This window comes from Onychostruthus taczanowskii, unplaced genomic scaffold, assembly GCF_017590055.1.
Source record: "Onychostruthus taczanowskii isolate IOZ18803 unplaced genomic scaffold, ASM1759005v1 scaffold211, whole genome shotgun sequence".
NCBI classification, from domain to species: domain Eukaryota; kingdom Metazoa; phylum Chordata; class Aves; order Passeriformes; family Passeridae; genus Onychostruthus; species Onychostruthus taczanowskii.
This window is the reverse complement of record NW_024499363.1, coordinates 199,790-224,098: the sequence shown is the minus strand read 5'-3', so window position 1 is coordinate 224,098 and position 24,309 is coordinate 199,790. Positions and strand designations below refer to the sequence as shown.

General features: G+C 44.5%; 1 protein-coding gene across 1 annotated transcript; it reads left to right on the top strand.

Annotated features, from left to right (window-relative positions):
- The first annotated feature begins 222 nt into the window (after positions 1-222).
- Positions 223-23,798, top strand: FAM131B (family with sequence similarity 131 member B). The gene is given in 10 exon segments (XM_041404535.1): positions 223-489; positions 17,092-17,201; positions 18,620-18,655; positions 19,031-19,074; positions 20,039-20,062; positions 20,896-20,986; positions 21,157-21,250; positions 21,852-22,049; positions 22,386-22,529; positions 22,946-23,798. Coding segments are annotated over 10 exon segments (1,314 nt in total). The 5' UTR covers positions 223-461; the 3' UTR covers positions 23,491-23,798.
- The last annotated feature ends 511 nt before the right edge of the window (positions 23,799-24,309 follow it).

The following is a 24,309-nucleotide window of genomic DNA, read 5'->3' as shown; positions in this document are numbered from 1 at the left end:
GCGCATCCCGCGCATCCCGCACCTGTCCCGTCCTGCCCGCCCTCCCGCCGGGGTCCCTCGCCTCGGCCCCGCAGCCGGCCCGTCCCGCGCTCCCCGCGGGCACAGGGGCGGCCCGGCGCTGGCTCCCCTCCCCGGGCCGCGGAGGGCGGCAGCCAATCGGCGCGGCGCTGCCGGGCCGAGCTGTTTACCCAATCTCAGCCCGCCCCCCGTCGGGGAGGGCGCGGCGCAGAGCGCGGAGCCGCGGCGGGGGCAGATGCCAGCCTGGCCCGCGGGCTCCCCGCCTCGCCCCGGCGGGGGCACCCCGCGCTCCCACCTGAGCATGACCCCACGCCGGTCCCCGCTGGGCCACCCCGGCGTTTCCCGCTGAAGGGACCGGCTCCTTTCCGAGCTCCGCCGCTCCCCGCCTTCTCCGCCTACTCGCTGCTGAGGCTGCCGCCTCTCCCCGGAGCTCCGCCGGAGTGATGGGCTGCATCGGATCCCGCACCGTGGGTAAGGCGTTGGCGGGGACGGCGCCGGAGGATGCTCGGGCAGCCGCGGCCCCCGCCCCGGTACCCGCACGGCAGCCCCCGGCAGGGCGGGCGGCGGGCCGCCCCTCGCAGCCCCGCTCCCGGCTGCCCGTGCCGCGCCATTCGCTGCGTGCGACCCTTCCCCACCTCGGTCTCCCGTGGCGTGGCGGGGCTGCGCCGAGCCGCTGGCCTAGGTGCTGGCAGCGCGGCGGCGGGACGTGCCCGGGGCCGGGGGTCGTGTGTCCGTGTCACCCGTGACGAAAGGTCGCCGAACATGTGGGTCAGTGCGGCGCCTCCGGAGAAGGGGGTGGGTGCGGGGCGTGCCGTGCCGTGCCGTGCCTCCCGAAGCGGGATCTGGCGGCCGGCGGCGGTCTCCTTTGCTCGGTAAGGGCTTATTGTTATCCGAGGATACATAACGTTGCATGATCCGCACGTCTTCTTGTCTCCCCCTTCCCCCTGCGTAGACTTCAATGGAGAAGAGCAAACAAAACTGAATCCCTTCCCTCTCGCAGAGCTATTGCGAGGGGACACGGGGAGGGACCGCATCCTTCCGCTGGGCCACAGCATGCACATTTTTAAGCAAAAGATCCCAAGCCTTCAGGCTGTGTAACCCACCTCTCCCCTCCTATACACATGCAGATACCAAGAGGTCCTTGATCTTTAAGCAGAGGTATCTACAGGTAAACACAGCATTCTGGCCACACGTTCTTGCCTTCAGGATTTTTTTTTTTTTCTGTGCAAACCACAGGTACAGCTCTATCAGTTACATGGGGATATATAATTCAATATGCCAAAAGAATCTCTGAGAGCAAAACAGAGTTCATTTGGCAGTACATCTCGCTCCCAAGCCGTCCGCTCTGTCTCTCCCAGGAGCACGCGGGCATCTGTGGGAAAAGGAGACCTCTGAGGACATCAGAATTGCACCACCATCCCAGATGGAGGGACTGTGTCACCCCAGAGTAAATCTGAGCATTTATGTCAAAGCCTCGTGCTGTGACACTTCTTGTCTCAGTAGGAAAGCCCTTTGTCAGCGCTTGCAGGGAACCATCTACTCCTGCAGCAGCAAACTTTAAACTACAGAATCCAGTTTCTACTTCAGGAATTAATTCCTGTATCTAGCCTATGTCTCTCAGTGGTCTCAAATGTCCTTATGACCTAGAGAAATCTCTTACATGTCTACATGGCAAAGATCACTGAAATATTTCCCTTGAGATTCTCCAAGCTCACGTGGATCAGTGTCTCTTATAGCATATCAGACATGTATTGCTTCCATCTCCTGTCTTGCCCCTATCCTCCACACTGCCGAGGACATTATTGTTCTGTTAGCTGGGTAATTATTGATACACCTTTTATCGATGTGTGTCTGAACTGGCAGCGTTAATTCTTGGTCTCTCTTCCCACAGTGCTGTTGAAATAAAGAACAAACATGCATTCAGTAACATCCACTCTCCACTGCAAAATGTGGTTAAGCTGTCGTACAAACTACAGGTGTTTGTTCCTGTGCGTGGCAGCGTTGTTATGATCTGTGACTTGGAGTCTATGTTACAAAAAAACCCCTGGTATAACTGAGCTGTTGCAAGTATCATTCTCATATGTTTGTATATATATTTATAAATGCCATACAGTTGTGTGGGCATAGATGAAAACAGAAAATAGCATCTCTGCTATGTCGATGGGATAATGAGAGCTGAAAATTCACTTTGCAAATTGCAGTCCTTCAGTACAGACCTTAATGTTGCCCTGATTTTGTAAGACTTTGTTAAGCCTTCTGATGTTTGCATTCTTTCAACAAACTTTCTCACACACAGTTCTGTAAATAACCTATGTTTTGCATTCTTTCATGGAGGTGGAGAGAATTGATGGACCCTTGGTCTGTCCAGTGGCATTGGAGAGGTAGCACTGTCACCCTCCAATCCACTGTCACCTTTAGAAAACTATAAATGTTGGAGTCAGAAAATAAAGCTTCTTCTTTTTTGTTCCCCTCGAGAGCAGCAGTGTCTGTGTCATCATTTCGTGCCTTATCACAACACCTTAATGGTACAGATGTTTGACTTCTCATATGATAGCAATTTTTGCTTAGTGTGATACACGTTCATTCTTGATGGTGATAGCTCAGTGGACTTTAGGGACCTATTTATACAGTTAACTGAGGAGTTTTTCTTGCCCTGGTGTTACGCAGGCGTGTGCTGGGGGGGATTGCACAGCTATGATTGTGGTCTCTGTGGGAGTCAGATATGAATGTAGTAATACTGTCTGATGCCTGCTTCGTGTGAAACTTTTACACTGCTTTGCTTTAGAAGAGGCTTATTCTCCCGTCAGTCCTAGAGGCTGGATTTAGTGAAGGTGGAATTCTTGAGTTTTAGTTGGACTACTCCACCTAAGGAATTTTGTTCAGAACAATTCTTACTTGGCAGCCTAGATTTTTTGGCTCCAGCCTTCCTGGAGTTATTGAGAGGATTCTTCAGACATATTTTCTTCGAGCTGGAAATCAATGCTTTGAAGTACTAGGTCTGAGCTCTAGGATGTGGTTGGAAACTAACATCCTAGCATGAGCAGAGCTTTGTGTTCTCTCTTCCAAGTGTATCTGGTTAGATTTTTGCAGAATTAGTTCAGTATACAGGCTTTGTATTGCCTTCCAAGACCAGGTAGGTCCTAGAGAAGGGAGCGTATGTACAAGCTATGCTTGTATTGGTTTTACCTCGAAATTTACATGGAGCAGATTTTGAACTCAGAATTCAAGAGGTTTTAATTAGTGATAGAAAGCTCATAATCAGTCACATTTAGTTTATTCACCATACAAGGGCCAGTGCAGGATTGTGCCCTGAGCTTGCTCCGGGCCTTTTTCCATTCCAATTTTAAGCAAGCCACATGATTTCTTCATCTCCCGCAGGGATGTTTTACTATGATCTAGTTAGATGTCATAGTTTGCACATGTTTAGTGATGTGCAACTTTACATTTTCTTTCCTAAATATGAGTTTTCTGGTTATTTCTCCCTGGGGAAAAGTAATTGAGAGGGTCATAACAGAGAAGCTCCATATGTGATAATTTGAAATAGAGTCATAGAGTATACTCTATGAATGGCAATGGCAATGATCACATTATGATTTCCTAAGGTATGGGAAAAGCTGAAAAGTGATCTTAAAAGGCTAACCTGATATCCAGCCACCTTCTCCACGGTCACATCTCAATGTCATACGTGTGCTTTGTGTAAAATGGCATGATAACAATTACTCAATGAGAAGTGGAGCTGGCTTCTTCCTCTGGTAATGGCTGCAGGTCATGTCTGTGTACTGGTGATATCCCATCATAGTTCCTAGTGAGCTGCCTAGCAGCTCTCATCGTAGCTGGGTCTCAGTTTCAGGAATGTACAGGAGAATTTTCACTGAGGTTGCTGGACAATTAAGGCTGTAAAATCCATCTAGGAACTTGTAGATATTTGAGTGCCAACCAGCTAAATGCCAAAGATCAGCTTGGTTGTTGTCAGTAACTGAGTGAGCCAAGTTTAGGGTTTCAGGTCTGCATAGGTGTCTGAATGCATTGCAAGTGTACCTTTGACTACAGCTTAGACATCTCCTGACACTGGCTGTTCTGATTAGTGTGGCAGGGTTTCTCTTAGTTCCTTGGATGGATTAAATTAGTAGAAAATTCAAGCCTCTTAAGCTCAAGATTGCTGTCTCTTTTTTTCTACTGATTTCTCTCACGTTTTTGCACAAAAGCCTGCAGCAAACATGTTTTGTGAATGTGATGTAAAATGGTGGGAAAATATTCCAAGACAGTACAAACTAATAGTACTTCTGCAATGTGAGAGAAGAGAAAGTAGAGTTGCTCACACTGAGGGTCAGGAAGAACTTTTTGACTGTGAGAAGTGTCAAGCACTGTAACGGGTTTCCCAGAGAGGTTGTTCCATATCCATTCTTGGAGGTTTTCAGGGCCAGACTGGATAAAGCCATGAGTAATCTGGTCTAACATCATAGCTGACTCTGCTTTTGAACTGGAGTTTTCACCTCAGGAGGCACCTTCCAACCCAGTCATCCTGTGATCCTGTGCTTAGGGTCTAAACCCTGGAGTAGTTGCCTCTCTGAGTCAGGTTGGAGTCACTGCTTTAGTCTTGCTCTGCCAGAGGTCCCCAGGTCTTCCACGTCATCAGTACATGTTGCCCCCATCACCACTCCCCTTTAACTACTGGGAGTGCCATGTGTCACAGAATTCCTCACCATGATAACCCCAGCTGTCAGCTGCAGCCCTCTCTGTGTGTTTTTGGTCGGGCAGTTTTGCAAGAAACAGCCCAGGTGACAGCTAGGCTGGTGCACAGAGCATCAGCCACTGACCGTGCCGGCTGGAAAAGGCAGCGCTCTTCATTGTTAATTAATTGTTCAGCCTCTGGGTCAGATGTGATCTGCCAAAGCCAGGTACCTGGCTTTCTGGGCTCCCCTTCACAAGGAATGGTCAGTGTCCTGTCAGAGGCAGGAATATGTACTTCATCTGTTGCTTTTCCACTGGATGATCTATGCTAAGTGTAAATGAGTGGCTCATAGCACCCACAGCAGGAGAGATGGAGCCAAAGACCACCCACTCCCAATCCAGCCACTTTAGATTCAGCAGAGTGGGAGCAGGATAGGAGGCTGACAGGAGAGGGGTAAAGCAGCTGGAGCAAGCAGTGAGCATCCCCTGCATTTTTCTCCTTACTTATCCCCTCCCCCGCAAAGGTCTGTAGGTGTGTGAAGTGAGATCTGGAATGGCAAGTGTGGTCTACACACTTGGAGCGTGAAAAAGTGAGACATCCACTCAGCATGCATACCTCACACGTACCAAGTATGTATCAAGGTGTCCAGCTCCTACCTCCTTCACCTTCATCATCTGAGTGAGTCAGTGAAAAGAATGAAGAGAGGAGAAGCCTCAGGAAGGAGATAGATGGTGATGAAGAAGGAAACTGAGTCATGAAAGTAGGAATAATTTAATTTAGTTGCATGCACACAGGTGGAAGGGGAAGGCGCACAGAGCCTTCTACAGTGTAGAAACCGTAGGTGACGTGAGTAAAAGAGTGGGAATGGATGAAAAGGGGCATCTGGGTAACTTGTTCCTCCCTTACTGGGGATAGAGACAGACAGAACAGAGGGACGAAGGGACACCTTCCAGATCAGATTGCCTTCTGGTTGGTCTCACTTCACTACTTGTATTTCTTCCCAGTCCGGCTTTTCCTCTTTCGAGCAGTTCTCAATCTGATCACTTTTAGAAGCTCAAGTAGAGAGCTCAGGGATGAGAACTTGTTTCTGCCAGTAAGATTCTGAGCAGAGACCATCTGCCAGACCTAGCAGCCAGTTGTCCTGAAGGGTGTACGAACAGTGATCTCTGAGACCTCCCTCTCTCATCAGGGTTTCTGAAATGCAGGTGGGTGTTTCAAAGTTGTGGTGGGGAGAGTCTAGCAAAAAGCATGATTGCATAAGCCTGGCTTTGTAGGGAAACAGTCCTATAAAAAATGTGTGCAAGGTAAGTGTGTGTCAGAAAGAGTCACTAGTAGCAGAAAACAGTCTTTGGCATGGTGCTGATTGCTGTAAGACTTCTGTGTGAGCACAATGCAACAGATGTGATTTGAGGAGCGGAACTGAGGAAGAGCATACTCATTTTGTGAACTCCTATGGACAGTAATATTGCAAGAATTATGATGAGAAATTACCAAGGAGCTGATGGAAAAATGGAAGTAATGAATTCATCGGCATGATAGAGCTGGGAGTCTTAATTCTATAGACTGATGTGTATTGAAGCAGAAGTGAGCTAATCAATAAATGTTTTAGGCCTGCTTTCTTGGGGGAAGTAGGAAAAATTGTTTTCAGCTCATTTGATAAGGTTGTGCTCTCCAACAGCAAACAACCATGATTTTGGACTGATACTTAAAACAACCTATTCAAGGTAATTCACACTCATAAGTTTTAAGTGCTGATAAAAAGTCAAAGCTTTGTTTTATAAGGTCTTGAAATGGTGAAGAAGGTGTCAAGTGAAAAGCTGGGGTGTTAGCACAACTCTAAAGGTTTTGTGAGATGACCTATGTATATAATTTTATCAATTTGTTAAAATTTCCAATAAAATATTAGAAGGCCAATATATCAGTGAGAATGGGCTCACACAAAGCAGAGCCTGTCAAGCTAACTTAATTTCATGACTTTATGAGACTCCCTGCAGCCAAGTACTTCTCTGATAGAAGTACTTTACCTGTAGTCGTGGTAATGGAGGTAAAATATGAGATTGGTAAAAGATGCAACCTCTGATAAGCTAGCAGTAAGCTTAGAACCACATGATTCTTAGTTAATTAATATATGAGTACAGTACATTCTAAGTGCGTCTAAATTCAGTAGATAGCAAAATAGTAACAAGGAAAAAAATCATTGTTGAAAAACCTGTGGCTCTAATTTTGCCAAGTACCGTGTGATTTTTACATAATGCTTAAAATCCTGAGGGAGATCTAAAACACTGATAAACTTGATAGAATTTGCAATGACTAGAAGAACTGCTAAAATTAAAATAACAAATGGAAGGCATAAATCACTGATAGGGAACAGTTTGATTAATTTTAAATACTGACAGGCAGTATGTGTTTCAATCTAACCAAATATGAGTTAATCTAAATATCTAGTGGCAGAGTGTGAATAGTATTTGTGGGACCAGAACTCTGTGTTGAAAAGCAGTCACACTAAATAAGCTTTTAGGTATTGGAACTGGTAATCAGTAGGTCAACAGCTACTACTGAGATGCTGCAGCCAAGGAAGCTGATGTGTTTCTTTGATCTTGAATATTGAATAGGAGGAGAGAAAAGCATATTTTCTCTGCATTTGACACTTGTGAAAAAAAAAAAAAAAATTTTCATCTAGTCTGTCTAATTCTATTATTATCACTTTGAGAAATACTGCAAAACTGAAGTATGACAAGAAAATAAACATACAGCCATGAATAAAAACTTACAGAAGTGACTTGATGACAGTCCTTAAGTGTTTGATTGAAGAAAAAAACGACCTAGAAGTCATCTGACTCTTCAGCGTAGTAGAAAACTGTTAAGATGTGAGGGAAGGATGGCAGATACATTCAGATTGGAAATGAGGCAAAAATCAAACAGTAAAAATACTGAACTATTGGCGTAATTTACTGAGAGTTGTACTGAGCCCTCTGTCACACAAGAAAATCAAGATTTTAAAAAATGCTCTCGTTCAAGCACAGCAACAGAAAGTATAATTAATAAAGGGAATACATTTAGCCTCTCTTATTTTAAGAAGGTCAGACTAGATGATCAGGATGTTTCTCTGTGAGTTTAAGCTACACATTCCCAGGTCCAGGAGTATACCAGACTTTTAAATGAAACATAATTTTTATATCCTGAAACAAATGGGGTTGTATTTGCAGATGCTGATCAGACATGGCTCGCGGGGAAAGTTTCAGTTCAAAATTTCTAAAGCGCGCTGGAGAAAACTTTAGTTTGGTGACCCAAATGGTGAGCATACGGATTGACATTCCACGTAGGAAAAAGAGTTTTAGGGTTTATACTACTGGCCATCTACGTTCACTGGCTGGGATGGTGACAGAAAGCTGTGACAGCCACAGGAGGATCAAAGAGGCGGTGGAGGCAGGAATCTCAGCAGGCTGCAGATTAAATGTTTACTTCAGGAGCTATTCAAAAAGCCTGTAAAAAGCAAATAACTTGCCTTTTGCAATGATTAGGAGGACTTAGTGCATGGTGTTACTACTGAAGAGGCTTCAGGTGACTCAGAGAGAGAGACCGTAGAGACATCATCACCCTCCACCCCCAGCCTCAAAAACCCACCAATTTTGTATCTGTTCATTGTGGAAGAGGTTGTGGAATTTTATCCTGTGGAACCTTTTCTTGTTTGAGATGCATCACATCAGCTTCAGATCAAAGCTTCGGCGAGGCTGTAGAGCAGGTAGACAGAAAAGTGGTCAGATGATATTCATGTGAGACTTCTGGAGAAGTTTGAGGCTGAAGGAGCTGAACTGCAGATTGTTATCTGTAATGCTTTCCAGTTGCTTTGGTACAAGAAGATTGGAAGGTAGATGATGTGATGCCAGTTTTTCACATGATTTTGAGAGCTGGAGAACTACAAGCTAGTAAACAAGATGTGCCCAGGAGGCAAGCTAATAAACATTACTCTGAAGAACAGAATTAGTGCATGCATGGAGATATAAGATGTACCGAGAAAGAGTTAACCCTACTGTTGTTAGTGGATATCACGACTTATAAGTCTTAGAAGGAGTCAGCAAGCAATATTGACAAAGGAGGTCCAGTGGCAATAGTCCACTTGGATTTGCAAAGCACATTTGTAAAGGTCACTCACCCCAGGCTGTTAAAAGACATAAATCTGCTGTTGAATCAGAGGGGTTCCTTAAGTAGCTGGGTGAAGATAGGAAACAAGGATTAGCACGAAGTGTCAGTTTTTCACAGGAATATTTTTTTCAGATTTGTGCATGTCCATAAATGAGATGAATATTTTTTTCAGATATGTGCATATCTGTAAATGACACGAAAAAAGGGAAGGGCTACATAATGAGGTAACAAACTATGACAATGAAGTAATCATTTGGGGGAGCAGACAGAAAACTGCATGGAGTGATTTGAGAAAGGATTTCACAATATCAAATTACTAGGTCATTTGATTTCACAATATCAAATGACATAAATTATGGGTGAAATTTGATGTGGATGAATGTAAAATGATGCACACAGGCGAAGCAATTCTAGAGTTACATTTGCAGTGATGGAGGCTCTGAGTTTACTGTTGCCACACAGGAACGAGACCTTGTGGTTATATGTGTGGCTTAATGTTTAGTACCACTAAAAATGCCAATCAAGTGTTAGCAATTAGGAAAAGAATAAGAGAATAAAATGAGAAATTGCATTATACTGTGCATGTATCCATATGGTTCCCCTTGTTTTGATATTTTATAATGCATTGACCCTGATGGTCCATTCCCATTTCAGAAAGGCCATAATCAAACTGGAAAAGATTCAGAAAACGGTAAGAAAGACAATCAAAGGTATTGTGTGGCTGATATGAAAGGAGCCATTTAAATAGGGATTTCTCAAGTATGGAAATGAGATGGTTAAGGATATGACAGATATCTAAAAAATCATTAATTTTCTCTGGGATAGGAACAGCATGGGGAAAATGATGAAGGAAGACTCTTTAATTATCAATTTTAAAACAGAGTCTAAACATCAAACAAAACTAGCAAGTGGCAAGTTTAAAGCAAATAAAAGTCAGCACTTCTTCATGTAACACAGAATTCAATTGTGGAATTACTTGACTTAGGATGGGCCATCCCCATGTGCTTAAAAATGAGCTGGTAGGGCAAAAGACCAGCCTGGCTGAACAGAGAGCTTAGTCTGGAAAACTATTTCCTGGAAACTCAGGAAATAGAGTGTTTCACCTTTGGAAGAAGAGGCAGGTCATTCAGGAAGACTACAAAGATGTTGTGAAGTTTTTGCAGAGAGAAAATTAAAAAGGCCAAAGACCAACCAGAATTTAGTCTGACCGCTGCCATAAAAGGCAATAAAAATGTTTCTGTAAATGCATAAGCAGCCAAAGGAGGGCTAAAGCGAATCTTCATTCTTTATTGTATGTGGAGGGAAATGTAGTGACTAAAGATGAGGAAAAGGCCGAGAAAAGGCTGAAATACACTTTGTTTTTTGGGGAGAGTGGTGACAGGGAGTCAGCAGGTGGCAGCCACAGTGCTTCCTGTCTGGCTCTGACCACTGCTGCTGTCCCAAAAGCCGATGCTTTGTGAGGACTGTGACCAAGTGTGTGATGGCTGTGGTGGAGAAGGGTGTAGCCACCTGGTTGTGAACTCTGGGGCTGCCAGGGTGACACCCCACAGCTGAGGCAGGGCAGGTAAGGAGGATGGAGCCTGAAACTCGCAGGCTGCCACTGCCCCCATGTGCTGTTTTTGGAGCAGGCTCTGGTTTTGTCCATTCCACAAAGAGGGACCAGGAGCATCCCTGAGGTGAGAAAGGTGTGTTGTGATCTGCTGGTTGACCCTTGAGGAGCACTGGGGCTGCTTCTTCTTCCCCACTGCTAAGGATGAATCTACAGCACGAAGATGGCAATTCTGATAGTATTCCTGTGCTCCAGGGCAGTGCCCACGTTACGTGCTGGCTACAGAGGGATTAAAATTTAAACACCTATGGAGAGCAACGTATGCAATTGCCTGCTGCATATTAGTTCTGTGAGGCTGGCTGCAGGCCAGCCAGAAGGGGCTGCTACCTTGGTTCATATCGACGTTTTCCTACTTACTGTGCTGAGTGAGGGCCCTGGGGACACATTCCCTGCACTTCAGAGAAGCAGTGAAGAATGAGGATAAACCCATCGCTGCTGTTCACGCTGGCTGAGACTTGTTCTGCAAATGAGACGGTGCTCTGAGGTTCGGGGTTTTTTTGAGTTTGTGTTAATTGGATGTGTTTAGTTTTGCAGTGCCTCCTTAGCCCACATGACATGATGGCTTCTCAGAGCAGAGCTGCTTGTGTCTAGCATTAGGCTCTCTGCTCATCTTGTACTTGAAGATACGTGGTAGCCTTTCGTATTGGTTTGACAGTGCTTCCAGTCGAGAAGAAAAATGTAGGTGTTAGGGCTTTGTTCATTAATTCTATCTCCTAAACAGCTCTGAAAGGGGACCTGCCTGCAGGGAGAGGTAGAATGGTCTGGAAAAGTACTCAGATTATCCAAATTGAAAGCAAAGATCCTGAGAACTGCCCATCTGATTCCTGATCTTACAGACATGTCAGAGCTGTGGGTGTTTCCATTTTTTTATCAGAAATTTAAAAGACATCTCTTTTGTGGAAGACATTTCTCTGCCTTGATGAGCACCAAACTGTTCAGCTCTGTCTCCTCCACAAAACCAGGGGTTTTTTCTGTTTCTCTTCCACAAATGACCCTGTTGGTAGGTGCCAGCAGCAGATAACTAATTTTTATGCTTCCTTATGCAGTACAAGCTAGAATTCCTGCAGAGTTTGGTGAATAACTTGGGTTGGTGGATTTCTCAGCTTTACCTGAGAGAATTTGAGTGCTTCCTTCAGAGGTTCACCTCAGGGACAGCTCCGGTGACAGAGGTTTATTAGTTTCCTTGATGACCTTTTGAATAGCTTTGATTGGCTCAGTGTAAAGCAGGCAGGGAGAGAGAAGGTTTCTATGGTTATTCTAGCCACCCATCTGTCAGTCCTTCCCAGTAGCTTCAACTGCTTTAATTTCAACCACATTTGACAAGACACGATGATGTTGTGCTTGACAAAGATACACACTCCCACGAGTATCATGAAAATTGGTGTCAGGGACAGAACAATTTAAAGACTGAACATAATTACTGCAATTACATTTGTTGTTTTCTTAGTTGTTCAGGGGGAAAAAAGAGGGAATGGAAAGGAATAATTGAACCATTTACTCTAAATATTCATCTTTACCAACATTACCGCTGGCTACCAATATCAAATGACAAGGTTTCTACTCTGTGCTGGAAAGTAACATTTGAGAAACAGAAGAAAGTGTGCTAACAGGGGATAATAGCAGTGCTGGAAAGTCATTGCTTAATTAAAATGTTTCTTGTATTAATTGGCATGACACATCAGAAAGCAAATAACACAATAATACTTATTTGGTATATGGTGTAGATCTTCACCAGCATGATGTTCGGAAGGGAAGAAGAAAATTTAAGACTCTCAAACTCTGTTAATCTATTTGGTGTGGCATAAAATAGAGGAGACAAGTTGGAGATGCTGTTTAACATCCAACACAGAAGTTACAACACAACAGATTATTAAAGGCTGTAGATGCAGATTAAAGTCATAGATGCAGAAGCCTGATTCAAGCATGGACCTTGGTAAATGAACAAAATGCAGGCACAGGTACCAAATATAGAATCAATTAATGCACAGTGGAAACAGCAATTGAGAAAATGTCAAGAGGAAACCCAAGGAGAATGGGCTTGTTTAGATTAAGTTTTGAGTCATTCAAAACAAGGTGAATTTCTTATGATCATAGAATGCAAAGAAACTGAAATTATGGCCAAGTAAGAAACTCAGCGTCTTCATGGTAAATTAAGGTATGTGGCAAAACGTGCCACAGAAATAGTAAAATGTAGTAGTAATAGATCAGCAAGGTGAGGTGCAGTCATCCAGGTGATTTTTGTATTTTTTCCAGTGCGTTCATCAAATGTTCACTTTGCTTGGGAATGCTTACTACACATATTCCCTGGTTCCTGAGAGCCCAAAGTTATGATGCTCAAAAAACCCAGAATAAAGCAAGAGATGGGGAAAAGGATATTTTCTTTCCCCCACATTTTTTTTCCTCTTTAAATGTTTTTTGTCTTTATTATTTAGAAAGGCTTGACTTAAAAATAAATTTTGATTTTTACCTTAACAATACTGTAAGAGAAAGATGGATGATATTTTCCCCCAAAGGCTTAAATGACTTGAGTTGGAATGTTACATCAGTTGTAATGGAGACATCTTTTTCTTACGAGTGTTTTTGCAGACTTTGTTTTTATTTAATTTGTGTTAAAAAATACAAAGCAGCCATGATCTGAAATAATGTGGCTTAATGTATTTTGACAGCTTTCATGTTCCTTCTCTGCTTCATGTAATCAGCTTCCTGCTTTTTCTTCAGCCATCTACTGAGTCTTCCAAAGCAGGGATGAAATCTGTGATGTCAAAAAACCCCAAACCAAATAACAAGTTTTTAAATAAAACGAAGACAACTTTTAAAAGTTCAATGGAAATGAATCCCCTCTATATCCTTTCTATACAGAAACAATGACAAGGTCAGAAACCCCGTTATCTTTCAACTTTCATCATCTCATTTCAGAACATCTGAAGGAGAATGATAGCATGTTTGTAAAAATTCCACTTTAAAATCAGCTTTACGACCCACTCATTTTAAAATTCTTATCAGCTCTATATGGAAAGAGCAAATACTATTCTGTAAGAGGTGATTGATCATAGAATTACAAATGGAATAGTCATGATGACTAGCAGAAGCTGGAATGGGAGATGGATAAGAGAAATTATACTGGAGAAGAAACATAGCATTAGAAAAGAAAAAAACTCTGCACTAATTGTGGGGAGAAAGAGGTTGACAAGAGACTGGATAAAAAGAATACTAATTTACAAAGTACTGCTTTCAGTTTCTGCTTTCCCACTTCACTCTCCTTACTTTTTTTCCTGATTTTCCATGTTTCTTTCCTTCTGTCTGTCAGACCAGAACTTGTTTTTTCGTGTCTTGATCTAACATGGGTTAATGTTGCTCTTGCTATTTCTAGCAGGAGACAAAAAAAACCCCAAACAAACCCACTAACCTTTATCCAACTTTCAATAAGAGAAAGTAATGTTGCCCCAGGCCCAACATCAGTTAGGCATTTTCTTTTCAACCAGTGCGTGATGCTGTAACTTTTCAGCAGATACGACTGCATTTAAAGCCATGTAACAGATGTTAAAGAGTTATTTTCTCTCAATATATTTCTCTCTTAGTACCTGTGAAACTGTTTAGACATTTATTTTCAAAAATTATTCAGTCTCTATAGAGCATGCAGAATCACCTATTACTCATTCTTTTTCTCTGAACTAGGTTGATGAGCTGTTTCAATGGGAGAGAAACAGTAGTAAATAAATTCTGTAGGTCTTCAGTTCTGCTATGAGAACAGGTGTGGACTTTGAGACAAATAATTGTTTGATGTTCTTCAACCATTTGATGCTACCATCTGGCAGAATAGTACTAATACTGGACAAGACAAAGCTCCTGGGAGACCTTACAGCACCTTCTATGGCCTAAAGGGGGCCTGAATGCTGGAGAGGGACATTTTACAAGGGCATGGAGGGATGGTGCCAGGGGAAGTGGCTTCAGAATGGAAGAGGGTTGGTTTAAATTCAATAATAAGAAGAAATTCTTTACTGTGAGGGTGGTGAGGCACTGGCACAGGTTGCCCAGTAGAGCTGTCCCATCCCTGGGAGTGTTCAAGGCCAGGTTGGATGGGGTTTTGAGCAACCTGGTCTAATGGAAGGCGTCCTTGTCTGTGGCAGCTGGGTGAAACTAGATGATTTTTAAGGTTCCTCCCAACCCAAACCATTGTGCCGTTCCATGAATATTTTCCGCATTCCAACACTTCAAGAAAACCATCAGTGGGCTTGCAGCATTGAGAGCAAAGTCATTTGCTGAACTTTGGGGCTGTCAAGTGACCTGTGCTGAGCAAGAGGCTCCCCTGTCTTTGGCTGGGGTGGAGGTGCCTTTGCAGTGCATGCCCAGAATGGTGCTGCAGCCTGCTTGCAGTGTGTGCCAGGGTGGCTCCAGACTTACACAAGCGCCACAGCACTGTGCTCAGGAAGAGCTGACAGGACAGGAAAGACCTCGGGTAAACGGAGATAAAACAGTGACACTGTTACCTGCACTGAAGGGTTCTGTACAGCTGCCTTCTGCTCAGGAGAGGTGACGTCTCTCCTGCTTCTCCAGCATCCCTGTCTTATTCAGCTCTGTGGCAGGAATGCCCCAGCTCTCCCCTTCCAGTGTTCGGGGTTGCAGGTGGAGGGAAGGAGCACAGACAGGATAAGGCAGCTGGATCCCAGTGTGCAGGGGCAGGCTCCTGCTGTGCTCTTTGCACCGGTTTCATCCTCCCACTGACCTCTGTTGGACCCTCAGTCCACCCTGATCACAGTCCATCCCTCCACTCCTTCCTCTCTAGATTTGCACTTCCTGGCAGCACTCCCTCCCTCTTCCCTTTACTCCTTCCCTGTTCAGGGGGCCTCAGAACAAATGTGTTCCATTCTAAGCCAGACCTTACACCCAGGTGGTGCGTGGGTCTGTCAGCTGGGCTTTCACAGCTCTGCCTGGAACTTCCCTTTGCCATAAGAGAGACTTCCAGCTCTAGGAGGTTTACTTGGACCCCAGATATAAGAGGTTCCCAGTCGTGATGGCAACAGGCAACTCACAAGCGGCCCATTAAGCCTTGCTCCTCTTGCTTGAGTTCAGAAATCCCCAGACCTCCCTCTCTTGCTTTGCTGGACTCAAGGTTGCCAGTCCAGTCCGTGGCAGTGCAGTCATCAAGAGCTCACTGAGGCCCAGTACATGGATGTGCTTGTCAGGAAAACCAGTTAAGAGGCTCACAGCCCTGAAAGGTGGTTTTGGTCATGCTTGTCATAGCCATGTCCTGTCTTCTCCAGAGATCTGGCTGTGTCTGACCTCTGTGCTCACCTTTGTAACACACAGTACAGGAATCCTTTTTCTTTTGAGTTCTTTTGAGGAACTGCAACTCAGAGAGCAGCAGCTTTACTCAGCCTAATTAGAAGCATATGGAGGATGCTGTTAAAGCACTTGGTTCTGATGAGCAGAAATGTACTTTGGATGTGAAGGAAAAAATATCCCTTAGCTCTCTCAGAAACGGACCTTCCTGCACAGCAGAAGTTTGAGATGTGACGGTATGGTGGACACCACAATAAGCAAACAGCGTTGTCTTTCTGCTGTTTTTCATATTGCCATGTTTAGCCTTTTTAGGAGACAAAATCAGGGGTTTTTTGCATTTTGAATTCTAGCTGATGAATGCCTCAGGTTTCCCCACCCTGAAGTGCCTCCATGGCTCCTGCAGGCCTGTGTGGGGTGGAGTGCAGCATCTCTCACCTGTCGGGAGATTTGTACTGGGGAAGTGCAGTGATGAGCACTCTATAAATGTGCCAGAGCTGCTAGAATGGGCAAGGGGCCTTGCATATGTCTGTGAAGAAGAAATTTGCTATAAAGAGTAAAAAAAAAAGTTAGAAGATCATGAAAGTAGAACCATTCACATTAAATCCAACCAGACTAGACCTTGCTGAATTGGTCCCAGGAATAGATGATCATTTTGACAGCTACATTTCTTGACAGATTCTAGGAGGCTCAGGTTTAAAGACAGTACATTGGTTCCTCCATGACATGGGAGCATATAACTTCAAGCAGAGTTTGAGGATGGCACACAGGCTGAAGACAGAGTAAATTGCTGACTGCACAGAGCACTCCTGGTTACCTGCCTGTCTACCTACATGTGCTCCTTCGCATTTAGTTTCACTTTTAAAATTTAATAGTATTTAAATTTTTAATCTTAATAAAATTTTATTGATAATTGATATTTAAAATGTGAAATGTAATGGCAGGTATTCAGAAGGTCTTTTATCTTGCTGAGGGTGGCGAAGGCTCCAGCAACTCTAAGCTGATGTCCAACCAATTCAAGCCATAACAGTGAAATGCCTTTTTAAGGGATGATGGTTTAATATTGAGAGGGGATATTGAAGGAATTGGTTCTTTCCCAGTCACACATCATGACTGGATGAATCTGTGCTTTAGCCAAGCATACATCATGCTTGAGAAAAACACAAGTTTTCTTGTGTTTCATATGGAGAAAGCTGTGAGAAATGTAATAGCTGAAGAGGTACGGGTGGTCTGATTACAAATGGAGTATCTGATTTAAGTCTGTTGTGGCCTTAAACTCAATGATTCTCCTGCTTGTTTAGTTGAGTTGGCTTAACACTGATAGAACAAATTGTGGTGGCATTCAGAAGCCTGACCAGATGTGTTCCCACAGGAAACGAGGTGATTGCAGTAGACTGGAAGGGACTGAAAGATGTGGACCAAATCAATATGGACAGCACGAGTTCACTGCATGGCAGCAGCTTCCATCGACCTTCCACTGAGGTGAGTGCCTGGCGCAGAGCCAATTAGGCAAGGGGATGAGAAAGTTTGAATTCTGAGTTGAGAAATGGGTGTTGTGCATCACTGAGGCATCATCTGTGAGAGGGGCAGAATGCCAGTGAGCTCCTGAGGATCATACCTGGGTAGTTTGGCTTGCTCTGAGCAGAATTGAGTCACTCCCTTCAAAAGATCCCTAGTGAGTAAGAGTTTGCAAATGGAAATGTTTTTTAACCAGTCATGATGGGAGTGGAGCACATGAGGAAAACAGTGACAGTTCTGACAAGGCTGTAGGTCTGCATTCCTTGAATTAGGGATTCACATTGGAAAGTCCAGCACTGTGTCTGTCCCAGCTTCTGCAGCATAGCCATGAAATCTTTTGAAGAAACACATTTGTCTGCATTTTGGATTTTAGAGATGCATTCACTAGTAACTCACAGACAATTGACTTACCATGCAGTGTTTTAAGGGCTGGTTCATTGAATTACTGCAGCTTCTGCATTCTTACATACCTGAATTTTCAGCTTTGTAAGGTTCAGATTATGCAATGATGATTAATAGAAAGATAAATTCTATTTTAAATGCATAATATTTGAAGAATCACAAATAGTGTTCACAAATAAGCTTAGCAAATAACATACAGTTTGCAAAACCTTGAAAAATGTTAATAGATGTACATATGTATAGTATTTTTATTTTGTTTGTGTACCTTGCTGGTTTGGAAGCAACTTCAAGACACTTGGAGTTCCATGGAGTCCTGGCAGGAAATTGTTTGGCCCAATCTTGTATGGAGAATTCAGTCAAATCAAAGCAGATCTAAAAGTCAACAAGCATAAACCACACCTCAGTGAACATTTTGATTTATGTGAATGGATACCATAGGTGTAACATGAGTCATCTAAATTTTCCTGAGTGTCTCCATCCCCAAACCCAGGATGTTGAGATGAGTCCTCCCAGCTGAAGGAAACACTCTCTGAGTTGGTGCTGTGGTGGCTGATGTGGGAAATGCTTCTGGCTCACAAGGGGCGAGTGAGTCAGAATGGACAAACCAAAACACTGCGGGGAAAAAATAATTTCAGCAGAATGGAGTAGCTTGCTGTAGGACACTCAAAATACAAAGGTGGTGTAGCTCCTCCTTGTGTTAGCCTCAAAGTGGTGCAACCCACGCTGTGGAGGAGAGCCTTGTGAAAAGGTGCTTTTCTCTTTCCTACTGTGTCACTCCGTTCACTATTTCACCTTTAAACACCGTGATGCTTACAGGCACCATATTCACCAGCAGGGAATGAAGCCATCTTGAAAGACACAAGTTTTTAGAACACGCCAGATAAAGTAGTGCCTGTTGGTTGTGACAAACTGCTGGAGTTGCTTGGCTGCTTGCAAGTTGTTTGTTACACTGATGTGGTGCCTTTCTCTGTTTTCTTTAGCAAACACGGACGGATTTCTCCTGGGATGGTATCAATGTGAGTATGCACTGTGTCACTTTTCAAATTTCTAGTCATAGGAAGACCTGGATTTGTCTGACATTGGATACAGTGGAGGCCAGAATGGGAACATGGCTGAAAGTCCTTAGTGCCACTGAAATTCTGGGAGTTGTCTCTGATTCAGAGGATGGTGATAGATTTTTGTTTGCTTCTGAGTCTTTTGCTGTCTGGCAGGTATTTTGTTCTGTAGGTGGCTGTTGAATTGCTTTCATACTTCTGGGGACAAATGTGTGCCATTTCATATGTTCTGTTTTTGAGATTTCTGGGCACTGCTACATAAAAAGGTGTCTGTCCAGCATATTTAAAAAAAATCATAGTCCTTGATTAGGGCATCATTTGATCTTCTCTAGGGAGAAGTTTGGGAGAAATGTCTCCCTCATTTTCAGTTGCACACAGAAGTAACAGAATTCTTTATGTCTCCTAGGGTAGATGGTGAGTACCAGTTAACTTCAGTTGAAAAGCAGATGAGAAACAAGGAAACATTTTAATTGCACGTGTTCCTTTTGCTCTTAATACCTGTGCCGTGAAAAAAAAAATTTTTTTCTTTTTCACTAATGCAGAAACAGCATCCTGAAAAAGGAATAATGCATATTTGTTCTACTAGACTTTTTTAAAGTGTGTTTATAAAATATTTTCCCATAAGTTAACTTTATAGTTTTGTACAGTTGGAAGGACAGGAATAGCAACTCCATTTTGAGTTGTATAAGTGTTTTCAAATTCTAGATTCTTTCAAAACTTTTAAAATACCTGTAGCTTTCTTCTTTACTGTGATTTGACAGCACGTGGCACATTGAATATAATTTTTAACTGATTCTCACCTCTTCCGTTGGGGCACTTATGGCTTGGGATCTTTTGCCTAGGATCAATTACAGAAACAAATTGTGTTGGAAAATAATGGTGCATGCAGCAACTGTCTAGAAGAAATTAGTCTTTTTTTTTTTTTCTCACTGCACCTGTGAGAAAGCAAAGTACACAAGGTCGTGTTTCCTTAAAGAAAGTAGAAGACAGTTTCCTTACTTGCAGTTTCCCATTTTCCAACCCATACAGAATCCATGGACCTCTTTCATGAGGCAGCTCTTACCCAGTGTAATTCCATAGATCTTCTTTGGTACCGAAGCTGGATCATGAATTTCCTTCCCTTCCCATTCATTCCTGCCTTCATGTCACAGCTCTTCAACCTTGCAGTAGTAGGAACCCTCTGCAATTTACTTTCTTTTTTTGGGGGGTTCCATGAGACAGCTCACAGCACAGCCCCCAGGCTGTCCTGGAACGAGTGGGTGGATACTGAGCAGGAGCACCCAGGCAGGAATGAGCAGTGGGGGCTCATAGATGGGCTTTCTCCAACAAGCTTCATCACCAAAGGAAATGCTTCATGGAACAAGGGCTGTGCTCTCGCTTTTTACTTTTCTTCCTCTGCTTTCTGATTTCTTCATCTCACGTTACACACGTCACGTTCCTGCCTCCACAGTTACAGGATGCCTTAGCTGCTGCATTTACACTCAGTTTCCAGAAAATCTCACCTCTCAAATTTTGGCAACTGACTGGAATTATACACAGTGTGAGATCTTCACAATGCCTTCCTTGCCTCCAGTTATTTCACTGCACAATTACTGCTCCACTCACTTTTTGTGAGGTCTGCGCCTATGACCAAGTGCTTGTTTTGAGTCAGGATTTAAAATTTCCAATGTTATAGTCACTACTTTTGAGTATCCTTGTGTTTGAAACATTCTGGCCTTGATCTTCAGAGAGGTTGAAATGAAGAGCAGAAGCAATGTTTATTTAGCCCTTGTGGAAGTTAAGCCTCATGTGCAATGTCTGACATCTCTGAAGAAGTCTGATGAATTCATCTTGAGAGATTATTTTTGTGATGATGTTTGTGACGGCTGCCTGTCCCAATAGTGCCCTGTCCTTGTTATTCAGGGACTGAGGATAAACATAAAAATGACAGTCAAAAAAATTAAGCAGAGCTGTAGAGCTGTAGACCAAATTTCTTTACAGATGTAGGTGCTTGAACCATCACTGATATAGTCATGATGATTTTATTAAGACTATATAAGAAGAAAAAAAACCCCAAAGGACCAAAACTTTGGCAGTATGATGCATATATATGATACATTACTGTGGCTTGCCTATTGCACTGATAGCTTCCCACTGCAAGATCCCTGAACTGTCCATCAGCCATGTCTTGCATCTCTAACAAAGAGTTGGGAATGGTGCAGCATGTCTTTGGAGGACTGGTGGCTGCCACCAGGAGGCTTCTCACAGCCTCTTTCTGCCTCTCCCTCTGGCATTGCCTAAGTCAGTCCCACTGCTGTGCAATATCCAGTCCTGGTAAAATTGCCTCTAATTTTCCTTTCCTTCTTTTGTTCTTACTGCTTGCTTCTGCTCCTCATCTTCCAACTACCTACTGTTTTCTCACTACAATTCACTTCCTTTTCTCCTTCCTGTATATCATTTCTTCATATTCTCTCTCTTTTCAGCTCTCCATGGAAGATACGACCTCCATCCTTCCCAAGCTGAAACGCAACTCCAATGCTTATGGGATTGGGGCTTTGGCTAAATCATCTTTCTCTGGTGAGGTCCTCAAAATTTGACTTTATCCTCGGCAGCTTCTCTCCACAGGCCTTTGTGCCTCTTCCCATATCTCTCTGTCACTCTCACAACTGCTCCTTTCTGGCTTTCGCCTTTTCATGGCCTTAGAGGAGTGTCCACCACCATGGTTCTAAATACAGAAATCTCACACTTGTTGCCCTTTGAAAGAACAGATTTGTCTTACTCCTGTTGGCTTCTCACTGTGCACCCCTGCTCAGACATCTTCAATTGCTTCCCCTCAAGTCTTGGGTTTAACCCCATTTTCTGTTTCTTAGTTTGTTCACTTCCAGGCTTCATCCTTCATGCCCAGCTGTATCCTAAATGGATTCTAGGCAAGGAAGGAAATGGTCTTTCATATTTGGGGTCCCCCTTTTTTCCCCCTTCTGAGAGTTTTTCCAAGGAAAGATGGAGAAACTCCCCTGGAGAGAGATGCAGTGAAAGGTGGGAGACACCCAGCCCTAGTGACGCATCCTGTCAGGAAAGCAGGGGAGAAGCTCCACTTCTAAGAGAGGTAAAAAGCACGGCCGAAAGAGCCGGAGCTGTGTAATAGCCCTCCCTTGTTTCCCAACGTCTGGCCCCTTAGGGATATCTCGCAGCATGAAGGACCACGTGACGAAGCCGACGGCGATGGGCCAGGGCCGCGTGGCTCACATGATTGAGTGGCAGGGCTGGGGCAAGGCGCACAGCCAGCAGCAGCAGCACACGCACGAGACCGCGCGCAAGGACGCCGACGCCTACTCGGACCTCAGCGACGGCGAGAAGGAGGCCCGCTTCCTCGCAGGTGGCCTTGCCTTCTGTCTGGCATCTGGGTTGGATTGGGTGGGGTGCCCCCAGAGCCGAATCCCTGAGAGATTCCAAAATGCAGAAGCTTGAGAAATGCACTCAGGAAGAAAGGCTGTGGGTGGTTCAGGTGGCTGAAGTAGAGAGAGGCTTTGATGGTTGGGATATTGCCGGTGGAATGCAAAGTGGAGAGGCTAAAGGCCAGTTGCGGGTGATGGGTATTGCTTAGATAGGACCCGAGTGGGACAGTGTGACCAAAAGGTGGGGTAAAGGATGGTGGTGAGAAGTGGAGACTTTAATGCATCTTTGCTTCCCTTCCCTGTCTCCTTTGGCACAGGGGTGATGGAGCAATTTGCTATTTCTGAAGCAACTCTCATGGCTTGGTCCTCCATGGATGGTGAGGATGTGAGTGTAAACTCAAATCAGGACAACCCAGCAGGCAACTACTCTGAGAACTATCAGGAGCTGATGGAGAGCCAAGGTGAGCTCTAGTGCTTCTTGCTAATCTTAAGACACCCGCTTCCTGCTCTGGTTGTCATGTTGCTCTCTTTTGCTCTACCCTGTTTTATTCTATAGCCCCAGTCAGATCTGCTAGAGTCATCCCTGTTTGTGGAGCTGTCTCCAAGGTATCTAATCTTAGCAGAGAGTTTTCAAAGACCAGTTCCTTTTGCTTTTTTGGAGCACAACTGTGGAAAGCTACCAGCTCTTGCAGTCAGTTGTGGGCATCAAGATCACCTGCCAATTGCCCAGAACTGTTTCCTCTTGCCCTCCTTGGCTCTAAAGGATTCACCCACCCTGTGCAGTACAGTGCCATGCTCAGGCACACAGGCTACCTGGATGAGCCAGCCTGGCCTAGGGAGAGTGTCTAACTGTGTTGTTTGCCTCCTTTGCCTGCAGAGCACATGGCCCAGACGCAGTATGACAGCTGGCCTCACTCCTACGTCTCGCAGGGCATGTACTGCTTAGGTTCCTCCGACGCCTGGGAGGCCAGTGACCAGTCCCTCATCGCCTCCCCAGCAACTGGCTCCTACCTAGGCCAGAATTTCGATGAGTCCCAGACAAACCTTCAGGAAAGCATTTTGCTTCAGAGCAGCTTTCTCCAGCAGCAGCAGCTGCAGCAACAGCGGCAGGAGCAGAACTTCATCCAGAGCACGGGGCTGGTCCACGTGTGGCCCCTGCAGACTGCTCAGGGTGGGGGTGGAGCTGAGTCCAGCACATACATGGAGGACCACATTGAGGATGAAGGGAACCCAAGGCTGGAGAAGGCTCCTCTCCTAAACAAGAAGCCCTCTCCAGAGGAGGATGATGCGGTGTGCCGGGACCTGGAATCTTTGTCTCCTCGAGAGGAGATGGAGCATGCTGCACTGAGCCGCAAAGTCTCAGATGTCACCTCCTCCGGGGTGCAGTCCTTTGATGAGGAAGAGGGAGAAACAAACAACTGATGCTTTCTGTGAAGTTCTCATCATTGCTGAACAAAGAGAGGGGTGGCAAGGAATGCAATTACAGGGATTCTTCTCTCCAGCTCCCCATATTTCCAAGCAGACACACCTTCCATTCCTGACATTTAATTATTTTTTTAAATGAGGAAAATCTCAAAGTGATTGACACATAAAAACCTTTTCTTCCCCCTCCCCCATGGACACATATTTTGGATTTTCATTGCTCTGGGCAACATGTGATGTGCTTGGAGAGATCTGGATTGGTAAATAATTTCTAAATCTTTTTAATACAAAGTCTTGGCTGTGGATACAAACTCTTCTGGTACTGGGGATGTGGCTGATGAGACAGGCTTGGTGTAGGGAGCAGCTTTGTGGCTAGAATTCATCTTGGCAGAATGGATGTTGCTCTGTGGACATGGCCCCCTTCTATTTCGTAGAATATATGAATATAAACTGGTTTAAAATGAAGATGTGGCTTTGCAGATCTAGATTGCGCTAGCGCTGGGATTGTGGCTGATGCAGAGGATCAGGCCATGAAAGATGTGCTGTGTAACCAGACCCTCAGTAGCACCTTGATACAAAGCTGTAGGTTTGATGGATACAGCTGTGCTCCCTGGGCCCGGGCTGTGCTGCTCTGTGGGCTCTGTGGGCACGGTTCTAATGTGGCATGGAAGGATGGGTGCAGATACAATTCTAACCCTGCTCTCAGATATTCGTGCTTTGGTGTCTTTCACTTACTTGTTTCTCTCTTTGGCATTTCTGCCTTCCCAGGAGCTGGCAAGAGTTGTGTGTCCTTTTGGCAGTGGGCACTGGAAGCCAGTG